Source organism: Neomonachus schauinslandi, chromosome 16, assembly GCF_002201575.2.
Source record: "Neomonachus schauinslandi chromosome 16, ASM220157v2, whole genome shotgun sequence".
NCBI lineage: Eukaryota > Metazoa > Chordata > Mammalia > Carnivora > Phocidae > Neomonachus > Neomonachus schauinslandi.
This window is the reverse complement of record NC_058418.1, coordinates 2,651,041-2,673,965: the sequence shown is the minus strand read 5'-3', so window position 1 is coordinate 2,673,965 and position 22,925 is coordinate 2,651,041. Positions and strand designations below refer to the sequence as shown.

The 22,925-nt window shown below is 44.2% G+C and overlaps 1 protein-coding gene across 1 annotated transcript; it reads left to right on the top strand.

The window, feature by feature from the left end:
* NLRP9 (NLR family pyrin domain containing 9) lies at positions 1 to 21,997 on the top strand. The gene is given in 12 exon segments (XM_021682296.2): positions 1 to 280; positions 1,708 to 1,887; positions 1,890 to 2,666; positions 2,669 to 2,729; positions 2,731 to 3,261; positions 5,028 to 5,183; positions 13,743 to 13,910; positions 18,600 to 18,770; positions 20,125 to 20,277; positions 20,279 to 20,290; positions 20,741 to 20,911; positions 21,865 to 21,997. Coding segments are annotated over 12 exon segments (2,793 nt in total).
* The last annotated feature ends 928 nt before the right edge of the window (positions 21,998 to 22,925 follow it).

The window sequence follows — 22,925 nt, the reverse complement described above, 5'->3', positions numbered from 1 at the left end:
ATGACTGAATCCCTTTTTTCGGACTTTGGCTTGCTGTGGTACCTGGAGGAGCTCAGAAAGGAAGAGTTCTGGAAATTTAAGGCGCTCCTCAAACAAGAGCCTCTGCAACTTGACCTCAAGCCAATCCCGTGGACTGAGTTAAAGAAGGCTTCAAGAGAAGATCTAGCGAAGTTGTTGGACAAGCATTACCGAGGAAAGTGGGCATGGGAGGTGACCCTGAACCTATTTCTACAGATCGATCGGCGTGACCCCTGGACAAAGGCTCAGGAGGAAATCAGAAGTAAGTGTAGGGTGAAGGGGCAGTGACCTATGGAGGAAGGTTGGTCTGCTGGGAGCTTGTAAGAATGAGGGTGATGTTATTGAGTTAGTGGCCATCCTCCATCAATTGAGAATGTGTTGTGGGTTGAGGGAGGCTTGGAGGTCATGGAGGAATTGCAAGCCAACTCTGGGCATACATGGGCTAGTGATGGACTGTGGATGGGTAGTGTCCTGCTCATCTAAGGGGTGTTTCCCCATTTTTAGGCAGTTCCTAAGCAGCAAGCCACTGTTAGGTCAGCTTGCCACATGTCCATAAGTTTGGTCTGAAAGGATATAATGAGCCCAGATGGATTTAGAAGGTTCATTGCTCACCCACAACAGGAACATGAGATTCATGCTCATGTCCATTCCTCTCATCCCTTGAATCTCTCAGCAGGGGGCTATGGAGGTGAGCTCAGGCAGATCTGTGTCATAGGAACCTATAGAGTCAGAGATCCTGATCTTAGGTGATGCCTGCTGACAGCCCTGTCCCCTGCCCTCCAGAGACAGATACTAGCTTTGTTACCCTAGCATGTCTCCAGAGAGTGACAGACATCTCTGAATTTCTCCAGAGGGGAAAGAAAGACCTGTTTTTAGAAACAAATCTTCCTTTGCCCCAGAGAGAGGAAGGACCATTGGTACATCCCAAGAATGTTTTCTAGTCATACATCCCTGAACAAAACCATTAGTGCCCTTTGCTTGGAAGGCATGCAGACATTCCTCACCTAGTGTGGCATATATTTCTCTGGTGCAGGGTATGATCCTTGTCCACTTTTGTAATTTTGTTGACCTCCCATAATGTGGTGCCTTGAACATGGAAGGTACATCATAAGGGCGGGTTGAATGCATGGTGGTTCAGGGGTTGGTTTCTGAAATTAACCTGTGATCAGCATGGTGGAACAGAAATGGCTTATTGTTTCAAGTCAGACAGATGTGGGACAGACACCTGACCCTGATATTTATTCACTAGTGCAAATTAATCAAGTGATATATTTTCCCAACACTTTTTTTGTAAAATGGGAGTAGAATGAGTCTTGATGGGTTATTGACATGGAAGACATGGTATCGGTAGGGACATTCTCAACCCTGGTTCCCGGCGGACACTCAGTAAATGATATAGTGCTTGTGGATTCTTTACTGGGGAGATGCGACCACCCCCCTTCTGGTTTGGAATGGAATTCACACTATGTAGCCTATAACTCTGAGACAGGCTTCCAGTTTTGGTCAAGTGCTTCCATGGACATGATTTTAGATAAATTATGGTCCTAACAAAAACTAAGTTAATGAGCCTGGTCATCCGTGGACATGCAGTAGTCTTTACATATGTGCACAAGTAAATCTCTAAGGGTCATTCTGAGTGTCAACGAGTGCACTTTTTAATTGTCTTGTATTTTCTCCCTGTGAACTCAGATAAACCCAACCCATACAGAAATCACATGAAGGAAAAATTCCATCTCCTATGGGAAAAGGAAACCTGCCTTCTGGTTCCCAATGATTTCTACAAAGAAATCACAAAGTGTGAGTATGAAAAGCTGCATGCTGCGTATAGCACCAGCCAGGCAGGAGAGCCTTCACCCACTGTGGTCTTGCAATGTCAGAGGGAATCAGGAAAACAACACTTTTGAGAAAAGTGATGCTGGAATGGGCAGAGGGGAACCTATGGAAGGACAGATTCACATTTATCTTCTTCCTCAATGGCTGTGAAATGAACGCTATGACCAAGACCAGCTTCGTGGAGCTCATCTCCAGGGACTGGCCTCAGTCTTCAGAGCCAGACGAGGACATCTTCTCTCAGCTGGAGAGGATCCTGTTCATCATGGATAGCTTTGAGGAACTGAAATTTGACTTGGAGCAAACGACTCAGTTGTGCGATGACCAGAGACAGCGACAGCCAGTGCAGATTATCCTGAGCAGTTTGCTGCAGAAAAAAATGCTTCCAGAGTCTTCTCTGCTTATTGCATTGGGAATAGTGGGCATGAGAAAAAATTTCTTGTTGCAGTGTCCAAAATACATAACCCTCTCAGGATTCTCTGAACATGAAAAGAAGCTGTATTTCTACCATTTCTTCCGTGAGAGGAGTAAAGCCCTGAAAGCCTTCAGTTTTGTGAGGGGCAATATGCCGCTGTTTCTCTTCTGTCATAATCCCCTGGTATGCTGGCGGGTCTGTACTTGTATGAAATGGCCGCTGGAGAGAGGAGAAGACCTTGACATTGTGTCTGAAAGCACCACTTCTTTGTATGCATCCTTTTTTATTAGTGTATTCAAATCAAGAAATGAGAACTGTCCACCGAAGCAGAGCAGAGCCCGACTGCAAGGCCTGTGTTCCTTGGCTGCAGAGGGAATATGGACTCGCATGTTTGTGTTTTGCCATGGGACCTCAGGAGGAATGGGGTATCTGAGTCCGATGCCTTGATGTGGATGGGCATGAGACTCTTCAAGGGATGGCAAATGCTTTCCCTTCATACATGTGTGCCTCCAACAGTTTTGTGCCTCCATGTTCTATCTGCTCAAAGAACCCAAGGACAATCCTAACCCGGCCATTGGAAGTGTGACCCGGCTTGTGACAGCAAGCACGAGTCAGGTCCAAGGCCACTTGTCCCAGATGATAACATTCTTGTTTGCATTTTCAACTGAAAAAATAACCAACATGCTGGAGACATCCTTTGGTTTTCTCCTGGCCAAAGAGATAAAGCAGGAAATAACCCAATGCCTTAAAAGTTTAAGTCAGCATAACTCTGGTCAGGAGGTGGTGAATTTCCAGGAATTGTTCAGCAGTTTGTTTGAGACCCATGAAAAAGAGTTTGTAACACAAGTGACGGATTTCTTTGAGGAAGTTAGTATTTATATTGGTAACACAGAAGACTTGGTGATATCTGCATTCTGCCTAAAACTTTGCCAAAATTTGCAGAAACTTCACCTGTGTATAGAAAATGTCTTCTCAGATGACTCTGGATCCAGCACAAAGTGAGTCCATCTATAATCTCTCCCAACCCCCATGCCACACACGCCATACTTGTTGCTTGTTTCAGGTCCCAGTGGATACTTCATGGATCCTTATACTTAAAAAACGCCCCCGCCAAAACCCATGGCTTTTGTAACCAGAGAGACTTCGCTTTGAATTCTGGCTCTGGCATTTGCTAGCTGTGTCATGTTGAACAGTAACTTCTTAAGTTTTTCTATCTGTATAAAGAAGCGTGACACTTTACCTACTTGGTGGGGCCAGTATGAGGTTGAAAGGTAAGCAGCTTTTATTGTTGCCATGACTATGCTTCCCCCTGCCCCCATAGCATTTGAGCGTATCTATCATGAAGGGACTCTTGGAAGCTTGTGAGTGGTTTCCTTGGGCTTCTCCTCTTTGCTGGTCTAACCTGTGTCTTTTCACCAGCTGGTTCAGATTACCAACTCACACTTCAGTTCTGATAGTCTATTAATAAATTATTTTTACTCCTCCAAAAAAAAAATATATCACCTTTCATGGTCACACTTTTGGTTTTTAGTTTTTTAAATTGAGGTATAATTGACACATAACATTATACGAGTTTCAGGTGCACAACATCATGATTCAGTATTTGTATATGTTGCAAAATGATCACCACGATATGTCTAGTTAACAGCCGTCACCACGCATAGTTACACAATTTTTTTTTCTTGTGATGAGAACTTTTTTTAAAATTTTTTATTCTTATGTTAATCCCCATACATTACATCATTAGTTTTAGATGTAGTGTTCCATGATTCATTGTTTGTGCATAACACCCAGTGCTCCATGCAGAATGTGCCCTCCTCAATACCCACCACCAGGCTAACCCATCCTCCCACCCCCCTCCCCTCTAGAACCCTCAGTTTGTTTCTCAGAGTCCATCGTCTCTCATGGTTCGTCTACCCCTCCGATTTCCCCCGCTTCATTCTTCCCCTCCTGCTACCTTCTTCTTCTTCTTCTTTTTTTTTTCTTAACATATATTGCATTATTTGTTTCAGAGGTACAGATCTGAGAGTCAACAGTCTTGCACAATTCACAGCGCTTACCAGAGCACATACCCTCCCCAGTGTCTACCACCCAGTCACCCCATCCCTCCCACCCCACCCCCCACTCCAGCAACCTTCAGTTTGTTTCCTGTGATTAAGAATTCCGATGAGAACTTTTTAAAAAGTAAACTCTATACCCCACGTGGGGCTCGAACTCATGACCCCAAGATCAAGAGTTATGCTCTTCTGACTGAGTCAGCCGGGTGCCCCATGATGAGAACTTTTAAGATCTGCTCTCTTAGCAACTTTCAGATATGTAGTACAGTATTATTACCTACGGTCACCAGGCTGTACATGACATCCCCAAGGCTTTATTTTATACCTGTATGTTCTTATTTTTGGATATAGTTCTCCATTTCACTGGTGGATCACCAAATACCAACCTTCATTTACACCACAACTAAGCATTGTTACCTAACGGAGGAAGAAGTATAGACTGAATACGGTTGAATAGCTTGTCCAGAGTCACACAGCTAATAAGTGGTTCAGATGGGGTTTGATCCCAATTACTCTGGCATCAGGGTCCATTTCCTTAACCACTAGGCCATATTGACTCAGTGTACCTGGCTGCCCCTCTCCTTGTTCAGGCATGGGTGTCCATGCATCAGCTTTGAGGGGCCCTGAAAATGGCATTCTGCTTGTTTTGTGAACGTGTTGAGTTGCTTTGAGCCATTGGAGAGTCACAGTCTTTGTTCTCCCCGTAGTCTCAGTAAGAAGCTCTCCTTTTGGCGAGACCTTTGCTCTGTGTTCACCACCAACAAGAACTTCCAGATGTTAGATTTGGACAACTGTAATTTCAGTGAAGCCTCCCTGGCGATTCTCTGTAAGGCTCTGGCTCAGCCTGTTTGTAAACTCCAAAAGTTCATGTAAGTTGGATGTTAACCGTTCTTTAAATAACTGAGTTTCATTCTTTCTACTCTGGCTTTTTTGGAAAGGCCAATGTGTAAGCACAGAGCTACAATCCAATGTCTCAAGAAAAGTTTTGGAGTCTATACTTCAGTCTATACTTCTTCCTCCGTTAGGTAACAATGCTTAGTTGTGGTGTAATGTAAGTTGTGGTGTAAATGAAGGTTGGTATTTGGTGATCCACCAGTGAAATGGAGAACTATATCCAAAAATAAGAACATACAGGTATAAAATAAAGCCTTGGGGATGTCATGTACAGCCTGGTTGACCGTAGGTAATAATACTGTTGAGCAAGAAGAAACTGTTGGCAAATGGGGGGGGGGACGACTTCAGAACCAAACATTGTCAAGGGGCTCAGTCCCCAGTCACCACAGGTCAGTTTCTAAGGACTAATGGGGAAGTGCTTGGTTTTCTGCGCCAGAGAGCACTCCCCTTCTCAGCGCACCAGCTCACTTGCGTGTAGCCTGTTAGTAGAAAGCTACAAGTTCACGTTGGCACAAAGAAAGTGTAAGTTTTTAAAGCAGAGTATGCATTTCAGGGACATCAGTCTTTCGTTTGGATTACATGACCATGTGTGTTTTGGTTTGGGGGTACGTTTGGGAGTTTTTCTCTAACAGATGTTTTATTTATTTATTTATTTAAAGATTTTATTTATTTATTTGACAGAGAGACACAGCGAGAGAGGGAACACAAGCAGGGGGAGTGGGAGAGGGAGAAGCAGGCTTCCCGTGGAGTAGGGAGCTCGATGCGGGGCTCGATCCCAGGACCCTGGGACCATGACCTGAGCCGAAGGCAGACGCTTAACGACTGAGCCACCCAGGTGCCCCAACTCTAACAGATGTTTTAAATGTAGTGGTTGGAGAGCCGCAGAGGGAATTTGGTGACACTTGCTGGGATGTTGATGGGTGAATAGATGTTTCCCAGGTAACGAAGGGACCAATGGGAAAATAGCCTTAAGTTCATGAAGGAGAAAAATAATAAGAATAGACATAGAGACTAGGCAGCATTTATAAAACAGCTCTTTAGCACAGAGCTGGCCGCTTTAGGCACATTCCTTATCTGTATTGTTTCCTTTTAATCCTCAAACGGTCTCACTGTCACCTTAATATAGATCACACACAGAAGCCCAGAGGAGCACACAGCTACTCCCTGGTACTTTGGATATCTGGGTTTGCCTGGGTCATGTTCTTCTCTTCACCCCCAGAAGTTCATCTCTTTCAGCTTAAATGTAACTCCTCCTTCAGCTCAAAGCTCACTTCCTTTTTTTTTAAAGATTTATTTCCTTATTTGAGAGAGTGGGGGGGAGGGGCCGAGGGAGGGAGCATCTCAAGCAGACTCCCTGCTGAGCAGGGAGCCCAAAAGTGGGGCTCAGTCCCAGGACCCTGGGATTATGACCTGAGCTGAAATCAAGAGTCGGCCATTTAACCTACTGGGCCACTCAGGTGCCCCAAAGCTCACTTCTTCATGGAAGATTTTCTATGCTCCCAAAGCACTTTTTATATGTCTTTTTTTGGTCATAGTTATCACACATCTAATTATTGGTTGCTGTCTTTGTGCAGAAGAGTTAATATAGTAGGTCTGAGACTGTTGTCCTTAGAAAGGCCTGCTTACTAGGTTGGCTCTTGGCTGGCATCTTGGAACTTGGGTTTTGGGGAGAATTCCCACCACCCTAACTGATAAGAAGGGCTCACTGTTCCCATACTGTGTAAACAATGTGGTTTATGCCAAAGACTTGTTTTCCTTCTGTGAGTCTGAGATTTTGGCTCGTGCTGGGCAGTGGGTGCCTCTGTGACCATCCCGATAAACACCCTGGGTGCTGAGTCTCCAACAAGCATCCCTGGTAGATGACTTTTCACATACATTGTCACAGTGTGTTGCTGGGGGAATTTAGCACGTCCAATGGCGACTCCATTGGCAAAGACCCTTGGAAGCTTGCGCCTAGTTTCCTCTGGATTTTGCCCTTGTGCCTTTTTCCTTTGCGGATTTTGCTTTCTGTCTTTGCACTGTAATCAATCATAGCCATGAGTGCAACTATATGCCAAGTCCTGTGGGTCCTAGCAGGTCACTGAAGCCAGGGGAGGTCTTGGGGACAGTGTTTCTGTGTTGAGTACACCACCATGATGGGAGAGGTGATACCTCTTTGTCCTCATATCTCCACCAGCTAGCAAAACACAGAGCTTTGTAGGGGCTCATTAAATATCTGTTGAATGAATGAATGGATCCCTGTATTATGAAAATGGGTTCTTTATTTCAGATAAGGAAACTGACTCAGAAATGAACTGGTAAAGACCCCACACAGAGTAAAATGTGGGTCATTGAACTTTTGTTTTCTTCTGGGAAATGTGTTAAAGTAGGGGACTGGTGTGCTCATAAATGGGCTTTTAGCATATGAATTTTAGTGCCAGATATGAGGAATAGTATAGCAAGGGAGAGGTTGTGAGTGGGCTCGAAAGTGAGCGGTCTGTCGGTGAATTAATTAATTAATTTTATTGGTGAATTTAGATGTGGTCAATGTGATGACCACATGAAGGAGATGAATAATTCGACACATCCAGGTGAAGGCATGAATTAAATTGTGCATGTCTTCCCTCAGGTTGCAAAATGAGGAAGAGAGTTTCTCTTCACAGTGTACATGGAAACCAGTCATTGGTATTATACCTAAAGTTCTTTAGCTTTAGCTTTAATATCACTGGATTCATTTTTAAGTGTCAAACAAGATAGAGATGATGAGTTTGGCCATTTGTCCTCCCAAAGATCTAGCCATATGTCTTGGAATCAAGAAATAGTATTCCTTCTCTTTCTTCTCCTATACATGCGATTTTAAAACAGTGTAATTGAGGGAAGCCTGGGTGGCTCAGTCTGTTAAGTGTCTGCCTTTGGCTTAGGTCCTGGTCACAGGGTCCTGGGATTGAGCCCCACATCGGGCTCCCTCTGCCCCTCCCCTCTGCTTGTGCTCTCTCTCTCTCATTCAAATAAATAAATAGAAATCTTAAAAAACCCACAAAAACAGTGTAATTGCTAGGATGAATAAAGAATGGGGAGCCTGGCTCATTCCCTGAACTTCAAATCCAATCTCTGTCCAGGCATGGGGTTTGAGGAATGTGGGAGGTAATTGTATTTGGGAATAGACCAATCTGTCTGTGATTCCTTGGGCCATAACCCCTCTGTGAGCCAGGGAATCCATCCCTTTCTCTCAGTCTCTGCAGCTGCCACCTGACCTCCAGAAACCAGCACCACTCACCTGGGATGGTCACTCCAATCACCTCTGCCTCAGTGTCTTGGATCCTGTTTTGTCTTCCATCAATGTGTGTTTTCTTTCTTCCATATACAAGCCAGAGCAATCTTAAAAAATAACATACACCTTAAAATCCTTTCCCTGATTTCCCATAACTAGGAAAAAAATTCTACTGGGCGTGAAGAGAAGAGCATGGCCATGTGGTCTGATCCCTTCCTTCCCCCTCGTTTATTCTCCACATCAGGCTGTGGCCTGAGGACAGTAACTCTCTTTCAAGCCCTTGACCAAGCTCATTTCTGCTTTGGAAACTTTGTTCTGGCTCTCCTCGTTTCTGGACAGTCTTTCTCTAGACTTCTGCTTGGCAAGCGCTTCCAAATGCTTTCTCTGACCATCACTCCCCCAAACTGAGCAACCCCCACCCCAGTCACTCCATAACTGCATCCTGTGGCTCTTGTCATGAAATTGTGTCTTCCCCTTTGTCTTGCATCTCTCCTGAGTATGGGATGATAAGTTCTGTGAGTGCCTGGTCCTGGACCATCCCATTCACAGCTATACCCTCCACACACCTTGGCCCACGGTTGGAAGGTCAGGATTTGCTGGATGAAGACAGGGCACAGGTAGTTTGTGGTGGTTGCATAGTTTAAGGATCATCCTTTAAAGCAGAAGATCTTGTGTCAATAAGTATCTGTATTTTTCTCTGGGAATGCCTTTAGAGTGTGGGCCTTTCTTCTGTTACTTACCCACCTCCCATCTTACACCAATGCTACCTCTCATGTAGGTATCACAAAACACCAAATTGTTACTGAAGAGTGTGTGGCTACTTTGGACAACTTCACTGATTTATTAGCTTATTCATGCTTCTGTGTCTTGTTCTGTCCAGTTGAGTTCATTGTTCTCTCTACGTCGTTGTGTCCAGTGGCTTTTCCAAGAGACTCTATGAGTCCAAAGTTGGAGTAAATTTGAGACTAACATCCTCTCCCTTTTAATGGTACCCTTTAATGATGAGAATGCACATTGAATATTGGAGATGTTTTTTCCTTATTTCTTTGAGTCTATTGGTTTATTTCTCAAATCCAGCTTTGTAGAGTATAGATTTTCTCCCCAGTTTTATGGAGGTATAATTTATATATAATACCGTATTAGTTTTAGGTGTACGACATGATGATTTGATAAATGTATACATTGTGAAGTGATCTGGTGCTTCACTTCACAGAGTGACACATTTTTTTTCTTTTTTTTAAATTTAAAAAAAATTTTTAAATGTATGTATGTATGTATTTATTTTATTATGTTAGTCACCATACAATACATCATTAGTTTTTTTTTTTTTTAGATTTTATTTATTTGACAGAGAGAGACACAGCGAGAGAGGGAACACAAGCAGGGGGAGAGGGAGAGGGAGAAACAGGCTTCCCGCTGAGCAGGGAGCCCAATGTGGGACTGGAGCCCAATGTGGGACTCGATCCCAGGAACCTGGGATCATGACCTGAGCCGAAGGCAGACGCCCAACGACTGAGCCACCCAGGCGCCCCTACATCATTAGTTTTTGATGTGGTGATCTACGATCCATTGTTTTCGTATAACACCTGGTGCTCCATGCAGTATGTGCCCTCCTTAATACCCATCACCGGGCTAACCCATCCCCCCACCCCCCTCCCCTCTAGAACCCTCAGTTTGTTTCTCAGAGTCCATAGTCTCTCATGGTTCATCTCTCCCTCCGATACCCAGCCCCCCTTCATTTTTCCCTTCCTTCTCCTAATGTCCTCCATGCTCTTCCTTATCTTCCACACATTTTTTTTTCTTTAGAACTTTAAGAGATGTGCCTGGGTGGCTCAGATGGTTAAGCGACTGCCTTTGGCTCAGGTCATGATCCTGGAGTCCTGGGATTGAGGACCGCATTGGGTTCCCTGCTCAACAGAGAGCCTGCTTCTCCCTCTGCCCCTCATCCGGCTCATGCTTGCTCGCACTCTCTCTCTCTCTCTCTCTCAAATAAATAAATAAAATCTTAAAAAAAAAAAGAACTTTAAGAGAATTTGAAGATCTACTCTCTTGCTTCTTTCAAATATACAAGACGGTTTAATCAACTGTAGTCACCATGCTGTACATTATATTTCCAGGACTTATTTATCTTATAACTGGATGTTCATATGTTTTGACCCCCTTCACCCCTCTGCCCCCACCTCTGACCACCACCAATCTGCTCTCTGTATCTAGGAGTTAGTTTTTAGATTCCACATAAATGTGGAAACACACAGTATTTGTCTCTCTGCCTGACTCATTTTACTTGCAGATACAGAGATTGATACCATTTTCATTCTTGTTCAGTTGTAAGTCATTTCTTTAAAAAAAAAAATCCTCTGGTAGTGTTTCAGAGTCTTCTTTATCCCTACTAGTTTACCAATTTCAATATAGTGGATGCCTGTGGGAAGTTTGTTTAACTTAATTTTCCTGGCACTTACTGGGACCCTTTCAATTGTAGAACTGACAAATGGTTACTAAAGTAAGTAACTTTTGGGAGTTGTGTTTAAGTTCAGGAAAACTATCAGAATTGCTTACTTCTGCCCTAATAGGGAGGTAAAAACTTGAATCCATTTGTCTTAATGTCATCAAGATAAACTTAGATTTTTATAGGGTTTGGACCTAAAACTTTAAAGAAAGATTAACAAGCTAGGGCGCCTGGGTGGATCAGTTGTTTAAGTGTCTGCCTTCAGCTCACGTCATGTTCCCCGGGGTCCTGGGATCAAGTCCCATGTTGGGCTCCCTGCTCAGCGGGGAGCCTGCTTCTCCCTCTGCCTGCCACTCCCCCTGCCTGTGCTCTCTCTCTCACTCACTCTTGAATAAATAAAATCTTAAAAAAAAAAAAAGATTAGCAAGCTCATTATACAGGTTTCTAGTGAAGTCACAGGAATAAGGGAAGCAACATAGGGAATATGGTCAATGGTATTCTATTTTTTTAAAAGATTTTATTTGTTTATTTGAGAGAGAGATAGAGAGAGAGAACGGTCTGGGGAGAGAGCATGAGCTGGGGGAGAAGCAGATTCCCGGCTGCAGGGAGACTGATGCAGGGCTTGATCCCAGGACTCCAGAATCATGACCTGAGCCCAAGGCAGATGCTTAACTGACTGAACCACCCAGGCGCCCCTGGCCGATGGTATTGTAATAGGGTGACCGATGTGGCCACACTTGTGAGCACAGCATAGGGCATACAGATGTTCAGTCACTGTGTTGTGTACCTGAACTAATGTAACATTGTGTGCCAACAGCAAAATTCATCAGTGATTGTCCATCATTTCAGGTAGATTTCACACGGACCACTGTTGGACTCCGCTGCTCTGTCGAAGCCACGGCCAAAGGCAGGGTCTCTAATTCTCACGCAGAGATAAGGTGCTCATGGGCACGAGAGCACTGGGCATGTCTAGTACCTGCCCTAGGGGTTCCATTCATTAACTCAGTCTGTGCTCACAACAACCTACCAAGGTAGGCACTTTCCTTTCCTCCCAACAAATGGGGAAACTGAGACCTGGAAGTGGAAGGGGCTTGGCCAAGGTCACACAGGTGGTGAAGGGGTCGGCAGGGGTGAGCCCATCTGGCCCCTGCGGTGCTTGGCTCTTAGCTCACGAATGTCACAGGGTGCTGAGGATTGCAATCCTGTGCTTTTTTGCTTTGTAGACTCCTTTTCCTTAACTCTCAGGAAGGCAGAAAGTGAACCAACTGTGTTATTGTCAACCCTTCGATTTTAGCTTGTCTCCTTTCCACGAGTCTGATGGCTTAGATGGGGGTGATTCTTGATCACCATTACTCCCCCAGCGTTCTCTGCTGACTCAGCCCTTGCTGCCACCCAAAGTTGGAGTCTGTGGCAGCTGCCTGGTGGCAGATCCGTGTTTTCAGGAATGAGGTGGCTTGGGGGCTGCCCTTGTATGCCTCCGTGTCTCACACAGGTTTCCAGATATCATGGGCGCCCCTTGTCTCCTTGCTGGCTGGCCAGCTTGTCTTCTCCTGCCTGTGCTGACCCTCTCCCTCAATCCCCTGCAGGCCCCGCTTGCCAGCCCTCTGCTCCCTCCGTCTCTGGGCAGGAAGTGCCCACATTTAGGGACCCAATTTCTGCCAGAAATTGCCAAAAGGCTTCCAGGCTGTCATTTCCCTCCTCCGTCTGTTTCTCATCTGTCTTTGGTCTCTGGGCTGTTTGTAATTCCCATGCTGGTGTTTCAATGTGGTGCAATATTTGCTTGTTTTAATCTCCCTTCTCAAAGTTGATCAGGAGGGGAGAAGTCAGGGTGTGCTCAAGTTGTGACCCCAGGAGCCACATTTTATGTGGCCTCTATTTATGAACACATACAAATGAATATAAAATAAAAATATAATACATATATGGCTTTTACAGATCAAAGCCAACATACATTGGTCATGTTCCAGGCACCACAATACATTTAATTAAATTAATTAAATTGAATTTTTTAAAAGGTTTTATTTATTTATTTGACAGAGAGGGAGAAAGAGCACAAGCAGGGGACGTGGCAGGCAGAGGGAGAAGCAGACTCCCTGCTGAGCAGGGAGCCCCATGCAAGGCTTGATCCCAGGACCCTAAATTCATAACCTGAGCCGAAGGCAGACGCTTAACCGACTGAGCCATCCAGGCACCCCTAAATTTTAATTTTGTAACCATCATGATACTATTTGTTTCATGAAGAAACTAAGAAGTTAATCTGTATTTGCCCAACCTTGCAAAAGTATCCAGGAGAAAAGCAAAAATTGGAGTCCAGTTTTCTATAACCCTGGAACCTGGTTCTTCAACAACTGCAGATATGGTCTTCTGTTGTTATTATGATTGTCTCCTTTAGGGACCAAAAACCCCATAGTTTTTAAACAAATGGATCCTTTCCTTGGGGAGTGCAGTCTTGTGCATGGATTCAAATACTGCATCTCCCTTGTATGTTAGGCTCCATGCTGGACCTGCAGATGCAAAGAGGCGCAAGCATAGTGTCCCCGTCCTGACGGTGCTTAGGATTTAATACGGGATCAGTCTGGCTCGCCTCACTTCTAGTGTGTGTGGTGGTGTGCAGATGTGCAAGGACTAGGAGAGACAGGAGAGGACCCAGAGGCTGGGTTTCTGCGCTTGTCCGTTGTCTGAAAATCCCAGAGAGAGAGAATGTATAGGTGGGAGTAACCAGGTGTCTAACGGTGTTGTGACCCTAAGTGTGGCAGGCAGGAAAGGTTGGGTGGTTCTTACTTTGTGCTTGGACTCCATGGTGTGAGTCCACCTTTTCCCCATCTTTTGTAGGTATAATTTTGCTTCTCACCTTGGAAGTGGCCTCTACTCGCAAAAGGCCATTCTTCACAACCCTCATCTGAAATACCTGAACCTGCCTGGCACGAGCCTCTCGCACGTGGATGTCAGGCAGCTGTGTGAGATGCTGAAGCACCCAGTGTACAGCAGAGATGAGCTGAGGTAAGTCTCGGGTTGTCCATGCGTGGGGATGCTTCTCATCCAGCATGGAATTCACAGTTTGAATATGCCCATTTCCTTCCCCCATCAACATTTGTCTCCAACGTTGAAAACTTTCCACCTCAGCATCTCCAGACCTCTCAGAAAGTTTGTTCCAGCTTTCTTTTCTTTTTCTTCTTTCTCTTTCTTCTTTTTCTTCTTCCTCACTTCCTGTGGACCCCTGACCTGCCTCTTCTTGGTTCTGCCCTCAACGTCAACCATGCCAAAATCAGAACTCCATTTTTTCCCCCTGAAAATATTCATACTCATCTTAAAATGAGAAATCATATTAATGATCACAAGTGTGCTCTTGTGAATCTGGTAGGTGACCACGTGGAGGTCATAAGGGAAGCCATTTGCTCCAAATCATTTCTTCCTCTTGAAAATTATCTGGGATGCTCCTCCCATGGTTGGGTGGTTTCTAGGCAGGCTCAATCCATATTTCAGCAGAAAGCAAAAGGGGGAAGTCATAGAGGTAGCAATCAACAAAACCAACTCATTAAACCCACTTGGAGAATATGCTCTTCTCTCTCCTAGTTCAGCACATCTCTCCTTTGTTGTAACAGTTGCGAATATAATTAATGGATTCACATACACTTTGTTAATTGTAACTCGGTCAAGATTCTTCAGGAGACAGAGGCACATTCCATGCATAAGAGTTGTTCGAACACACAGGCTTTCTATAGATCCTGTTCCTCATCTGAGCTGTTTCCATATCATAACATTTGTTTTCTCTACTCTAGCTCTCTCTACTCAGGGGGAACTTACAGAATTCCCTAGTATTTTGCTCTATTTCATATTATGCCATTTGCATAAGGTTTTAATATTCTACTTTACCATAAGGACTGGGGAACAGATCTAGGAAACCAGGGGTCAGGTGTAGATGTTTATTGCTGGAAACTTTGCCTCTTTGGAACAGACCATCCATATGCTTGACTTCAGTTTTGTTTTGGGGGTGAGAGGTACCCCAAATCAGGTTCTTCTCAGATCATTAGTTCTCAACAGAGGGCAGTTTTGTCCCTCAGGGAATGTCAGTGTCTGGAGACATTTTTGATGGTCATCATTGCCTTGGGAGGATGTTACAGGCTTATCTAGTGGGTGGAGGTCAGGGATACTGCTCAACATCCCACAACACACAGGATGGCTTCCACATCAAAGAATTTTCCAGTTCAACATGTCAGTAGTGCTGAGATTGAGAAACCTGCTCTAGCCTCCGAGATGCTCTGTTTTTTTTTAAAGATTTTTTATTTTTATTTTTATTTATTTATTTTATTATGTTCAGTTAGCCACTGTATAGTACATCATTTTTTAAAAAGATTTTATTTATTTATTTGACAGAGAGAGACACAGCGAGAAAGGGAACACAAGCAGGGGGAGTGGGAGAGGGAGAAGCAGGCTTCCCGCTGAGCAGGGAGCCCGATGCGGGGCTCGATCCCAGGACTCTGGGATCATGACCTGAGCCAAAGGCAGACGCTTAATGACTAAGCCACCCAGGCGCCCCATACATCATTTGTTTTTGATGTAGTGTTTAATGATTCATTAGTTGCGCATATCACCCAGTGTTCATCACAACACATGTCCCCCTCAACACCCATCACCCAGTTACCCCTCCACCCACCTCCCTTTCCACAACTCTCAATTTGTTTCCCAGAGTCCAGAGACTCTCATGGTTTGTCTCCCTCTCTGATTCTACCCCCACCCCTTCATTTTCCCCTCCCTTCCCCTTTACTCCTCCATGTTATTGCTTATGTTCCACATATGAGTGAAACTGTATGATAATTGTCTTTCTCTGCTTGACTTATTTCACTTAGCATAATCCCCTCCAGTTCCATCCATGCCGATGCAAATGGTAGGTATTCATCCTTTCTGATGGCTGAATAAAATTCCATTGTATATATGGACCACATCTTCTTTATCCATTCATCTGTTGAAGGGCATCTTGGCTCCTTCCACAGTTTGGTTATTGTGGACATTGCTGCTATGAACAGCAGGGTGCACGTGCCCCTTCTTTTCATTACATCTGTATCTTTGGGGTAAATACCCAGTAGTGCAATTGCTGGGTCATAAGGTAGCTCTATTTTTAACATCTTGAGGAACCACCGTAGTGCTTTCCAGAGTGGCTGTACCAGCTTGCATTCCCACCAACAGTGTAAGAGGGTTCCCCTTTCTCCACATCCTTGCCAACATTTGTTGTTCCCTGTCTTGTTAATTTTAGCCATTCTAACTGGTGTAATATGGTATCTCATTGTGGTTTTGATTTGAATTTCCCTGATGGCAAGTGATGTTAAGCATTTTTTCATGTGTCTGTTAGCCATTTGTATGTCTTCTTTGGAGAAGTGTCTGTTCATGTCTTCTGCCCATTCCTTGATTGGATTCTTTGTTTTTTGGGTGTTGAGTTTGAGAAGTTCTTTTTTTTTTTTTCTTCATTTTATTATGTTATGTTAGTCACCATACAATACATCATTAGTTTTTGATGTGGTGATCCACGATCCATTGTTTTCGTATAACATCCAGTGCTCCATGCAGTATGTGTCCTCCTTAATACCCATCACCGGGCTAACCCATTCCCCCAGACCTCTCCCCTCTAAAACCCTGTTTGTTTCTTGGAGTCCATAGTCTCTCATGGTTCATCTCTCCCTCCGATTCCCCGCCCCCTTCATTTTTCCCTTCCTTCTCCTAATGTCCTCCATGTTATTCCTTATGTTCCACAAATAAGTGAAACCATATGATAATTGACTTTCTCTGCTTGACTTATTTCACTTAGCATAATCTCCTCCAGTCCCATCCATGTGGATGTAAAAGTTGGGTATTCATCCTTTCTGATGGCTGAGTAACATTCCACTGTATATATGGACCACATCTTCTTTATCCATTCATCTGTTGAAGGGCATCTCAGCTCTTTCCGCAGTTTGGCTATTGCAGATGTTGCTGCTATGAACATTGGGGTGCATATGGCCCTTCTTTTCACTACATCTGTGTCTTTGGGGTAAATACCCAGGCGTGCAAATGCTGGGTCATAGGGTAGCTCGATTTTTAAATTTTTGAGGAACCTCCACACTGTTTTCCAAAGTGGCTGCACCAACTTGCATTCCCACCAACAGTGTAAGAGGGTTCCCCTTCCTCCACAAGCTCTCCAACATTTGTTGTTTCTTTCCCTGTCCATTTTTGCCATTCTGACCGGTGTAAGGTGGTATTTCAATGTGGTTTTGATTTGAATTTCCCTGATGGCTAATGATGATGAACATTTTTTCATGTGTCTGTTAGCCATTTGTATGTCTTCTTCAGAGAAGTGTCTTTTCATGTCTTCTGCCCATTTTTTTTTAAAGATTTTATTTATTTATTTGACAGAGAGAGATACAGCGAGAGAGGGAACACAAGCAGGGAGAGCGGAAGAGGGAGAAGCAGGCTTCCCGCAGAGCAGGGAGCCCGATGTGGGGCTCGATCCCAGGACCCTGGGATCATGACCTGAGCCAAAGGCAGATGCTTAATGACTGAGCCACCCAGGCGCCCCTTCTGCCCATTTTTTGACTTGATTATTTGTTTTTTGGGTGTTGAGTTTGAGAAGTTCTTTATATAACTTGGATACCAGCCCTTTATCTGTAGAGTCATTTGCAAATATCTTTTCCCATTTCATGGGTTGCCTCTTAATTTTGTTGACTGTTTCCTTTGCTGTGCAGAAGCTTTTTATCTTGATGAAGTCCCAAAAGTTCATTTTTGCTTTTGTTTCCCTTGCCTTTAGAGATATGTCTTCAAAGAAGTTGCTGTGGTCAATGTTGAAAAGGTTACTGCCTATGTTTTCCTCTGGGATTTTGATGGATTCCTGTCTCACATTGAGGTCTTTCATCCATTTTGAGTTTATCTTTGTGTATGGTGTAAGAGAATGGTCCAGTTTCATTCTTCTGTAAACAGCTGTCCAATTTCCCCAGCACCATATATTGAAGAGACTGTCTTTTTCCCATTGGATATTCTTTCCTGCTTTGTCAAAGATTAGTTGACCATAGAGTTGAGGGTCCATTTCTGGGGTCTCTATTCTGTTTCATTGATCTATGGGTCTGTTTTTGTGTCTTGATGATCACAGCTTTGTAATATAGCTTGAAGTCAGGCATTGTGATGCCCCCAGCTTCAGTTTTCTTTTCCAACATTCCGCTGGTGATTCGGGGTCTTTTCTGGTTCCATACAAATTTTAGGATTGTTTGTTCCAGCTCTGTGAAAAATGTCAATGGCATTTTCATAGGGATTGCATTGAAAGTAGATTGTTCTGGGAAGCATAGACATTTTAACAATGTTTATTCTTCCAATCCATGAGCATGGAATGTTTTTCCAACTTTGTGTCTTCCTCAATTTGTCATAAGTGTTCTGTAGTTTCTAGATATAGATCCTTTACCTCTTTGGTCAGGTTTATTCCTAGGTATCTTGTGGTCTTTTGGTGCTATTGTAAATGGAATTGATTCCAGAATTTGAGAAGCCCTATTCCATAGTCCACATTTTTTGCTTCTGTGTTTCTGCAGCTGCCGCATGTTCTAATCCTCTTACTTTTCTCAGATGACCATGGAATATGAGGAATGACTTGCAAGTTTTGCATGTGGCTTCATGAAAATATTACCAGAAGAGCTTGAGCGGGTTGACTGGTTGAGTGTGTATATGTCTTTGCAGACTGATGTGCTGTTGCCTCACCTCTGTGGCCTGTGACTACATCTTCCAAGTCCTTCTGTGCAACAAATCCCTGTCCTTTCTTGATCTGGGGTCAAATTTCCTGAAAGATAATGGAGTGGCATCTCTTGGTGAGGCACTGAAGCATCCAAACTACAATATTGAGCAGTTGTGGTATGTCTGGCTATGATTTGCTTGAATGTCAGAGTTCCTTTTTTTGGATATCAGCATCCTGGGAAGGAAATGGGAAGGGGCAAAATCACGGGGTCTGCTGAAAGAAAGCAAGGCTGAACGTTGACCCCGCCTGATACTTGTGGGAGTGTCCAGTGGCGCTGACGGGTGTGAGCTTGACCAAAGAGCTTGAGAGGACTTGGTAGGACATGCTACTCTGAAGTAGTGTCTCTGGCCTCCAGAAGACCAGGAGTCCCAAGTGCCCTGGGCTAGCTGGGTGAATTGTGAGGTGCCTCACCTCTCCTCCAGTGTGACATAGGATAATTGCATTTCCCACGTCAAAGAATCGAGGTGACCAGCGGGAATAGCATATGTAAAGTACTATTACCAATGGCTTGCCCAAAACAAGCACTCAGTAAATGATGGCAGAAGGCATATAGCATAGATATCATTCACGGCTTCTCCTGGGCACTGGAAACTCTTCTGGGTAGATAAGATGAATTGGTAAATGAAATGCTCCAGTATCTCTGTTTCCATGGATGTCAGTTTTATGGAGTGTCACACGCACTCACACACACACAAGTGTGGGCTGCAAGTATGTGTGTATATATCATGGTTTCTTGATCTTAGCACTATTGACATTTTGGCTTTGATTATTCTTTGTTGTGGGGAGTGGCTGCCCTGTGCTTTGTAGGGTGTTTAACACCATCTCTGGCTCGTACCCACTAGATGTCAGTAGTACCCTCTCTCCCAGTGTGGCAGACCCAAATTACAGGCATTGCTTGATGTCCCCTGGGGCGGGGAGGAGCGACAAAAGTCATTCCTGTTTGAGAACCACAGAGACGCATACACACACATGTGTAGATGTCAGACACATACAGACACACATGTGTGTATATGTGTGTCTGTGTGCTTATACACACATGTGTGCACATACCAGACTCATGAATATATGTACACGTATGTTAGCAGGTGGTAAGTACTGTGGGGAGCTCAGAGGTAGGACACAGACTGGGGACGTAAGTCTCTATAAAATATTCAGGGAGGTCCTCACCAAAGGTGACATTTGTGCAGAGATTTGGAGGAGGTGAAGGAGTAACCCCACTGATATTTGGGCAGGAGTGTTGCAATCAGTGAGAACGGGAGCCGAGGCCGCGGGGGGAACAGAGACAGGCGGCAGAATTGCAGTCCAGCATGTTGGGCAGGAAGGTAGAGGCCTGTGAAGTCATGGAACCATCACCATCACCATCTCAGAAGTACTTGGGTACTTCTTCCTTCATATGAATAAATGAAAACAAGCCAAGCCCTGCGAGGTGGGACCTCATGATTGTGTCTGTTGGTGTGTATTTCCCCCCAGGTTGGTGGATTTTTGCCTCACTTCTCTCTGTTGTAAGGACCTCTCTGCTGTTCTTGTTTGCAATGAAAAACTAAAGACCCTGAAACTAGGGAGCAATGACATCCAAGACGCAGATGTCGAGCAGTTATGTGAAGCTCTGAAGCATCCGGACTGTAGAGAATCTTGGGTGAGTGTCCACTGATTGCCTTTATGAGAAGGCGTACCTATTTCAAGAATAGGAAAACCTCAAGGATTGGTGGTACGTAAAGGAAGCAAGTTTAAGAACAAGTGTGTCCTGAACGATGTGATAAGTAAAATGCTATCCCATGAAGCCAGGGCTTGCTCAACTTTGACCTATTGACATTTGGGACTGGGTGGTTCTTTGCTGTGGTGGGGAAGGGGGTCTTGTCCTGCTCATTGTACGATATGCAGCTGCATCCCTGGCTTCTCTCTATCCATGAGATGCCAGTTTTACTCCCCAGGTGTGTCAAGTGTCTCTAGATATTGCCACATGTCCCCCAGGAGACACAGTGGCCTTGGTTGAAAAACACTAGACTAGACTGTAAAGTGCCCTGTGAGGCATGGGATTTGGCATCTCACAGTGGTGTGCCTTCTGGTGTGTGTTTCCCTGTTGCAGGCTGGAAATGTGTCAGCTCACCAGTACCTGCTGTGAGGCCCTGGCCTCAGTTCTCACTATCTGCAGATCACTGAAGAGCCTGAATCTGGACTGGATTAGCTTGGACCATGATGGGGTGGTTGTGCTGCGTGAGGCCCTGAACCACCTAGACTGTGCCCTGCAGCAGCTCGGGTGAATGGATGTTCTTTCCCTCAGAGTGAGGTCAGCCCATGGTAGGTTTTCCCAGTCTTGGCATGACTGACATTTGGGTCAGGAGTCCTTTGCTGTGGGGACTGTCCTGAGCATTGCGGGACACTGAGCAGTATCCCTGGCCTCTCCCTGCATATTACATGCCCACAGCACCTTCCCTCAGTCATGATGATCAAAAATGGGAACTTCAAAGTTGCTAAGAGACAAGATTTCAGTTGTTCTCGCCACAAAAAAGAAACTATGATAATGTGACATGATGGAGGTATTAGCTAATGCTAAGTTGGCAATCATTTGGCAATTTAGAGATGTATCAAACCAATGTGTTGTATACTTGAAACTTACCCAATGTTCTATGTCAATCATATCTCAATAAAATAATAATAAATTAATTGAAAATTAAAACAGAAGAGCTATAACATCTATTCCCTGAAATAAAAAAACCGAACATCTCCAGACCTTGTCAAATGTCCTCGGAGGGGCAGAATTGCCCCAGGCAAGAACCACTGCCTTATGGTAAACACCACCGCCTGCTCACATTGTCCATAAGGAGGGAACATCAGCTCAGACATGGTGTCTGGGTCTATAAAGGGCTGAGCAGTTCTGATCCAGAGGCACTTTCCTAGAAGCACAGCAGTCAGCGTTGTTCTGAACGTCACATTTGCATGTGATGTGTATGTATTTGACATCCGTAGAATGAATATTTGGGTGCCCTCCATACGCCAGGCCCCTGGATGACATCCTGAGGAGGAACAGAGTGGATCACATCCCTATTCTCCACATTCCTATCCTCTAGGAAAAATATGTGCTTTCTCTGCACACTCAAAACGATCTTGCCAGGCACCTCTCGGGAAGAATGGCTTGGAAGTAGGCACTGGGATGTAGAGAGGTGAACAATCATGTGTAGAGTCAAGAAAACTTTATTTCTATTTTCCCAGGCTTTGCAAATCTCCTTTTGACGAGGAGATTCAGATGCTGCTCACAGCTGTGGAAGAGACAAATCCCCACCTGACCATTTCCCATCTTCTCTGGGTCAACGAAGAGTACGGGATCAAGGGTGTGCTCTCCTGACGGGGGAACACCTCAAGTAATCTCACAAAGCCTTCTCCTTGGTCACAGTGGGCCATCCTCCTCCCAGCACACCCTGTCCTGTAAACTGTAATTCATGGTGGTGGGGGCTGTAATTTCAGGCCTGTCCCTTTACAGAGTCCTAGCGGTATGACTGTGGATGCGCCATCTGTGCCTAAGCCCCCATCCCCACCTTTAAAATTCCCATCTTAGCTTTTGATAGAAGAATACATTAAATGGATGAACACTTTAGAAAGCATGACTTTATTTTCTTAGTGAGTGTCTTGGGAAGTAGGAGCTTGGATTTGAAGGAACCACAATCCTTTGACAATTTTGACTTAGAAGCGATGGTAGAATGCATCTATGGATTCTAGATTCTATTGCTATCACTACATTTAGCACCCACCCAAACTTTCCATTTTTAGTTTGTACAAATTTACATTTGATCAGTTTCATGGTCTAATAAAAAAATACATTTCCAAATCTGTACTTATCCTTTAGAATATGCCACTCCAATAGCCTTTTAAAAAACTTCGGCATTCTCTTTTCCAAATGTTACACAGTTTAATCCAACATTTTCAAATATACGTAAATACCTCATTGTCTTAATTAAATGTTGTCTGGTTTTCTGTTGCCTCTATAAGAAATTGTTCATGCCTTACTGACACTATCTAGAACTTAATTTTTGTTGAGCATTTTAAAAACTTGCAACAAACTATTTTTCAGAGAAGTTTTACGTCTACCACAAAAGTGAGAGGAAGGTACAGAGATTTTCCATGCACCCCCTGGCCCTATATATGCCCCTGGTTGATCTAAGGAGTTGATAAATCCCAGTCATGATCCATCCCACTTCTGTTGTCTTTGTTGTTGCTATTGTTGAAATTGGCAAGCTTACTCTAAAAATAATATGGAAATGCAAAAAATATAGAAT